We start from the raw sequence: 8,081 nt of genomic DNA, 5'->3' as shown, positions 1-8,081 counted from the left end.
CACTTTGCTCATGTAACCTACACAGATGCAACAGTTATTTTTGCAAATCATAAATTGTTACACTAAAAAAATATTAACACGAGATGACGGAAATCATTGTGGTGTGCCACGAAGATGTGGAAAAATAGGCATAAATCTAGCTTACAAATTATTCAGGCTAATTGTAATAATTAAGGATAAGACCTGTTTGCCCAATAGTGGCAAGACATATATGTATATAAGGACATCTGACAAATTGGTTTGTCCGTCAAGAACCAGGAAAAAAAATCGACTGAAAAACTGAAAAAACTGAAAGACTGAAAAAAAGACTGTGAAATCACCTTTACCATAATGTACAACATTACAACTTCACTTCTCTGTCTTTCACTGCTCTTACAAGAACATCAGTCTCCTCGGCTGTGAACCGCTCCTGGCGTGCGCCTGGTAAATACGCCATAATAATAGCAATCCATAATGGAACTTGCGCACCTGCTTTTAAAGGGAATGTTGGATGACGCTCGGATTGGTTTATTCACGTTACGCCCAAACCACACCAATGAATAATGAAGCTACTTCAGACCAACCCATTTTAGATTTGCGCCGGGCGCAAGAGCCATTTATCCCGCCGGGAAAATAGCAACAGCGCCGAGACCCGCCCACAAAGTTACTTGCGCTCCGTGCTTTGACACTTGCGTTTCAGATCGTTAAAATAGGGCCCTGAAAGTTTATGTGCCTCTTTTGTTCAAAAAACAAAAGTTTTCTATCAGTAAAGGTTCTTAAATTGCTCTATTATTAAAAAAATGAAGACTTGATATTGCAAAAGGAGATGCTTTAAGGGTGTGTTCACACTTGAAGTTCAGTTCTCTTGGTCCAGACTAAAAAAAAGAAATGTCCTGGTTCACACTGACATGAACAATGCTGTGTGCTAAACGCGCTCATTTTATGTGCGTATATATGATGCTATTTTTACCAGCTGAGAACTCGCAAAGAGCTTGTAAAGGAGTCGAAAAAGCGCCAGGAATTCTTCCGATTAAGATCTTCCGATAATGCCAAACTGTAATGGGCAGCGTGTGATGAGAAGAAACAAGTATCCATTTTAGGGTCACATCTTGTGACATATCGTCCTGTGTTTGGTCTGTGTTGCGTTCATATTTCAGCCGAATCGCACCAGAGTTCGTTTAGAAGCTCTGAAAAAGTAGGTCTGGTCCGCTTGTTTGATGCACACCAGGGTTCGGATGGCAGCGTTCACACTTATTCAAATGAGCCGCAATAACAGAGCAATCGCACCAGGGTTTGTTTTAAAGAGCACCTATCATGGAATTTAGAAATGTACCTTTCATGTAGCGTGTAACATAGATCTAAGTGAACAAAAACATCCTTTGTAATATGACAGTGCACCGTATATATAGTTATTTTCTTTCAAAAGTAAGAGTCGACTCTGAGTCATTTTTAAGAATCGTTAGAAGACCGAAGCTTTTTCTCTGACTAGATGACGTCAACTTGTCAAGTTATTTGAATGAGATACACCCACTTATTGCGCTCCAAGACGCCAGTGAAAACTAGAAAACATCATGGCGAAGAGACGCTGTGTTCTGAAGTGCGACTCTAAAGCAAACTTTTTTCATCTGCCCAAGGATGAGCATTTGAAGACTAAGTGGCTTGAAGACAAACCATACATCGTCGCGATTGAGTGTTTATTAGTCTTCAAATGTCTCTATTTGCATGTTTCACGATCTCAGGAAGCTTTTATTATGGACTATTATGGACTATTATGGACTATGGGCTATTATGGCACATGGTATCTTCTTCGTCTGTCTGTACCATATATGGACTACATGTGCACAGAGCGCCCTCCGGCTGCCAGTATGAATTGAAAACAACACATAAGAGACTCAATCGCTCATGATTAGGCTAAATCTGCGCATTTTGAGGAAGTATTGAATAAAAAATACTCCTCTGTTTAGAAATTTGACACAGACATATGAGAATCTATCAATATGTCTCCTCATCTGCACACTTTTGAACTAAAAGCCCTGAGGGATGTTGATTTGTCGCAAGTCTTCGTGAGGAGAATAGACGAGTTTTTTTATGAAGGAGATCAGCTGAGGCTCATATTACAATCAAACGGTACCGACGCGGTTTTCATATTCATAACTCCTGACACATATTAACAAATTACTGTCACTATAAGACTTTGAAGGGCGTTCCGTTTCCGAAAATATCTGCACAGACTAAACCAATCACAACTGACTGGGTCATCGGACCAATCACCGCAGATTAGCGTCACGTAAAGGCGGGGTTGTGAAAAGTGAATCACTAAAGGAATCATTTGAGAATCGCTGTCAAAACAGGTCAAAATAAATGCATATTATAAGAAAACTAGTCTTTTTTGTCATTGCATGCATGCAAAACTGTTGTTGGGGACTTCTAAAACAATATTTGGAACATTTTAAATGCCATAATAGGTCCTCTTTAATCGAACCTGTCAAGTTTGAACACACCCCGAGTAAAGTTAAAATAATAAAATGATGATCAAAATGTATTGCGCATATGATAAGATTATCACGGCAACTAAAACCATCTTGCAGGGTTCATTCCCCCTCCTCTGATATTCGGTGCGGGGATCGACTCTACATGCCTTTTCTGGAGCACCCAGTGTGGGGAGAAAGGCGCCTGTCTGCTGTACGACAACGTGACCTACCGGCGCCTGTACGTCAGCATGGCCATCGTTCTCAAGGTCGTGGCGTTCCTCCTCTACACAACCACCTGGCACTGCTTGCGCAGAAACTACAAGAAATACATTAAAAACCACGAGGGATACGTGACGCCCACAGAAATGTTCTCGTCCAGCGTGAATCTGGACAGTCTCGGAAAGGACAGCAGTCAAAGCCAAGTTAACAGGACTAAATTTATATACAACCTGGAGGATCATGAGTGGTGCGAAAACATGGAGTCCGTTTTATAGTGGGCTCAGACACCCACACCCATAATTCTACTGAACGACCATCCTTTGAGTTTAGCTCTTATTCCAGGATGTGCAGGACTGTCGTTGCACTTTATTGTAAACTCATTCAAACTCTTCTACTGGGTCCATCTTGTTTTTAGAAGTACTGTTTCTCCAGTGCCAGTAAAATGTTGTAGTAGGTGAAGCAGGCGTGACTGTGTCATCGACCGGTCGCTGGTTTGTTAAATTAGCCGACATCATACACAAATGCAGCCGCAAAAGGACTGCTTCTACAGTAAAAAGCTAACTAAAATGAACAAGTTTATATGAACTCGCCCTCCATCCTCAGGCTGGTTGATTATGTTCATGTTCTTGGGCTCCATCCCAATCGGATATCATTATTGGGATCATTTAGTACATTACAAACTAATGTATCAATACTAAATAATTCTATTGTATACATACTGCAATTATACGAAAAACAATATCAATTATTTCTTAAAACATTCAAAAGGGTGTTTGAGAGATGTTTTTCTTTCTAAGTGCTTTTTGCAGCATTTGCTTTCTGCTGTTAATTTAAATGTTTTATTAAAGGGGCTACATGTAAGAATTGTCATGTATTAAATGTTTTTTTGCTGCCAATGTGTGAACAGCTTGTAATAAAACTTTAAAACACGAGACCTTCAACGACTTCCTAGGGCTACGTCTACATTAATTAGTTTCAAAACGCTCTCCGTCCACTCCAACGCTTTCCAAAAGTTTCTCATCCACAACGAAACGTAAGTAAACGCCAAATTCAACCGCGCATGCGTAAAAGCTCACTGAGATGATACAGACATCATAAAGTTATCACACAATTCTTCTGGCAGGATCATTTTATTTAGCAAAATATCTCGCCATTCACTGATGCGTCCAGGTCGCATTCGGTCAACCATTAGTTTGGTCTAAAACGCAACTCCAATCGTGTTTTGCCACAGGACAGCAAACGCAAGTACATTTTCTGTCATCCTTGCAGGACTGTGATACAGGAAGTGTGCAAAGTAACATATTTGAGCAACTGTGTGAAAGTGAATAGCGCATAAATGGCACAATAGCGGTATAAACATGCATATCTATTGGTACAATATGCGTCACATGACTAAACCTGCGTCATCGTTTTCAAATACCACAGTCAACACTACGACACGAAGACGGCGTTTTCAAATTTATCAAAGTATGGGTAACTGCAGCTTGGATTAATGGGCGTGCCAAACGGTTTCTCATTGGTCGTGAAAGCTGCCTGTTCCTGTTTTTATGCTATTGGCCTATAGATTATAAGGAAGCAATAAATCAAAAATAATCCTATAAGACCAAATTCAATTATTTTAACGTAAAAAAAACGTTAATGATATTAAGAATATTCTAATTTATTTTTATTTTTTTTACGTTAAAAAATTACCCTGTATGGCGCGGATTACTGACGTCATCACATGAGGCAGCTTACCGACGTCATCACCGCGAGTTTAGCACTGCGTCCCAATTCGCATACTATCTGTACTAAATAGTATTCAAAAAAATAATTCGTATGTCCCAAATCGTAGTATGTTGAAAAGAGTATTCCAAAGATTCCCGGATGGTCTACTATTTCCGGTCATAATTCGATCATAGATCGATGTGCACTCTTAACGGCTGATATTGCCCACAACCCATTGCGAGATGGACGAGGATTCGATTAGAACTACAAACGCGGATAAAAAGTGTTAAAAAAACTACAAACATGACGGTTACACGAGTCTGATGGTTAAGTAGAGAGGATTAGATAAAGAGGTTTGAGCAATTATCAGTATTTAACCTGACGAAAAGATATTTATTCAATGTTAGCCACATTATATTTCACCTGCAGCAGCATTGTGAACTTTTGCAATGATACGTTTGGCCATTAACTTTGCAAACACATGAGAGGAGTCTCTGCATTAAAGACCCACGAATGGCAGATCAACGTGCTACTACATTTCTCTCCGATATGGTAGGAAATTAAATTTAATGTGGAGTTGTATGGATTTGAACTGTGACGATGATTGACAGGGCAGTTTAAACGGTGACGGGACGCACGTAACTAAGCAACAGAGTCCGTTATAGATGACGAAGTAGTATGTCCCAAAGCTTGCATACTCTTCTGCTACACACTCAAAAGTATGTACTTTTTCTCCACAAAAAGAGAACATACTTTTAGGACGTAGTATAAGAAGGCGAATTGGGACGCAGCATAGGTCTAAGTTATGGGTGCGTCTCAATCAGCTCCCTAGTTCAGTAGTCAGGGCACTGACCAGGACATAAGTCAATGGGCTGACTCCCATGGAGCAATGGAGCTGATTGAGACAAACCCTAAGTTTATAAACCATCAAAATGAATGATCAAAAATTATTATTCTTTGTTAACATTAATTTCAACATTTACTAATACACATTAAAATCAAAATAATTTACTCTGAACATGAACAGCTGTATTTGTATTACCTAATACTAACAAACATTAATAAATACTGTATCACATGTATAGCTCATAGTTAATTCATCCATTAATGTTAAATGAAACCTTCTTGTAAAGTGTTACCCTTAAAAAACAATGTTTTGCCTGATAGAGACAAATATATGGTTGATAAAAAAAAAAGATAATTGTTTAGTAACCTTTTGTTGAGTGACATTAACCAATTTAGCAAACAGACAAAGCTTTATCCACTAAAACATGTTTTCAGTTTTCTATTTAATTTGTCAAGGGCTTGGGTTCATAAGTCAAAAAAAGAAGAGAAAAACCCACACAAATCTCTTTTCATTCATTCATTGTTACAGTAACATGTGTCTGTTAAACAACAATAAAGTAAATACTAAAGCTGCAAGATATAACCGCAAAGGAATATAGGAAACCGTTCGGCACGCCCATTACTCCAAGCTGCCGTTGCCCCTGTCTCAATTTATCCGCTTTGGTTTTCAAAAAGCTACGTTTTCGTTGACTTAAAAGTTTTAAGTCGCTGTCTGTGTGGACGGAAGGCCAAAACGGAGAGAAAAAGATCGAAACTTAAACGTATTAGTGTAGAAATGGCCTAGGTTGTCTTTGAAAGACTGGTCTTGATTTGAAGCACTCGAGCCGGCTTCACCGGGAAAATCCAAAGGATGCGACGGTTACGCGCGCCCCCGAGATCCTCTCTTCCGTTCAGTGACACATGAAATGAATGTTTACACAATAATCCGACAGAGCTATTCTATACTGTAATGTCAATGTGTCATACAAAGAAAAGGTATTAATTCAAACTATATAGTCTTACATATCCAGATCTATATAGTCTCAGATATACTTTATAATCAAACTATCATAACAGAGTGACTTTAATTACCTCATCTGTCGGTGAATCGCAGAGCTGGTTCAAATATATCCACACATCGCTATGAACAGATGATTCTTAACTGCTGTTTTCAATCCATTGTAATTTTAATTGTGTTTATTTTGTTAGTGAGAGGAAAGCGGTTGTAGTACATACTTGTATATTAATCTAAACGTCGCTAAATTGAATCACGTTCAGTCACTTCTACGTTACGCGTGCACGAGCAATATGCTGGCTCAGTTCACTTAAAGGGATAGTTCACCCTAAAAGGAAAATTCTGTCAACTCACCCTCATGTCGTTCCAACCCCTTTTTCGTTCATCTTCGTAACACAAATGAAGATATTTTTGATGAAATCCCAGAGCTCTCGGACCCCTCTATAGACAGCAACACTTTCAAGGCCCAGAAAACATTGTTAAAATAGGCTAGTCCGTGTGACTACGGTTCAACCTTTATTTTATGAAGCGACGAGAATACTTTTTGTGCACAAAAACAAACAAAAACGAAGGTCTTATAGGTTTGAAACTACACGACGGTGAGTTGCCTAATTATTGACAGAATTAAATTTTTGGGTGAACTATCCCTTTAACGGCCATGGCTAATAACAAGGGTTTTACAAAGGGTTCTACATCTAGCCCCTTTAAGGCCTACAATGTCTTAATTTGTAAAGGTAATTGATACTGTACATTATTGGCATCTTTATACATTTGTGCAATAGTGGGAGAGCGTATTTGAAAAAAGTTTTTTTGTCTATTATGAATATATGTTTTTTCTTTGTAAGATGTTTGTCACTAGATTTTGTTTTGGATTATGAAGACAAATAGAGAATGAGACTGTTTATGCATCGTTTTATTAATGAATATAAGAATGCTTCTTTATTCTGATGACAATAATGGCATGTTCCGAACTAGACTTGAGGAATATTGCGACAGTATGACTGACATCAGAGGTGGAGTATTGGGGGAAAGGCCATTTTATTAAATGGCAGAAGACCTTTGTCATTCATAAGTAGTGCTCTGATCTCACTGTAAGGCAAATAACAGTCAGGTTGGGCTTTGGTATTTATGAATTGGATGAAGAATGACATTTTATACTCTTATGATATTACATGTAAATTGTGTTTTAGCTTTGGGTTGAGATTAAACAATGTTTTTTCTTTTCACTTCACTGCAATAAGACATGGCACTGTGTGCATGCTGTTTCTTCAGCGGATTAGAAATAGTGCTGTAATACAAAAGAAAAGCAGTGTACTTTTCATATCATTTTTTTATGCCAAAATAACTTTTATTTTATTCTGCAAAATAAATTATTTTTCAGAAAATCTCAGATTTGTCTCTGTTTTATTTATTTTTTTGTAAACGTTTCCAAAGCATTAACAAAAAAGCTTCATGCAATTAAAGGTATAACTTTTTTCCCACAATAACCCTTTGCAACCAAAATAATTAACCACATACAAATATTAATATAACAATAATATTAGTAATAATAATAAATAAATACAAAATAGGTAAATAAACGTTAAGATACTGTACACGTTTGCAAATTAACATAATATCCTTGTAGTACAAATAAATAATAAAATAAAAAATACATAACTAATCATACAAATCAAATATTTGGTTCATTTTGAACAAAACATATAAATAAAGTTCAAATATAAATATTTAGATTTGATCAAAAGATGTGTAAGATTAGTTTTATTTTTAGTGCTCATTTGAATAATCACGATTAATCGCATCCAAAATAAAAGTTTGTGTTTACATAATAAAAGTGTGTGTACTGCGTATAATTATTATGTAAA

At 37.3% G+C, this 8,081-nt stretch overlaps 1 protein-coding gene across 3 annotated transcripts in view; it reads left to right on the top strand.

Annotated features, from left to right (window-relative positions):
• slco3a1a (solute carrier organic anion transporter family member 3A1a) overlaps positions 1-6,863 on the top strand; it is a 90,532-nt gene extending 83,669 nt beyond the window's left edge. For all 3 annotated transcript variants that reach the window (XM_079825727.1, XM_079825726.1, XM_079825728.1), the window contains exon 10: positions 2,568-6,863. In XM_079825727.1, coding sequence (XP_079681853.1) covers positions 2,568-2,944 — 377 coding nt within the window. In that variant the 3' untranslated portion in view covers positions 2,945-6,863. The remainder of the gene's footprint in view (positions 1-2,567) is intronic.
• Positions 6,864-8,081: the final 1,218 nt, after the last annotated feature.

The sequence above is a fragment of the Gobio gobio genome (assembly GCF_949357685.1).
Source record: "Gobio gobio genome assembly, chromosome: 9".
Lineage (NCBI taxonomy): Eukaryota > Metazoa > Chordata > Actinopteri > Cypriniformes > Gobionidae > Gobio > Gobio gobio.
Note: the sequence above shows the minus strand (reverse complement) of the source record. Positions and strands in the feature narration are given on the sequence as shown.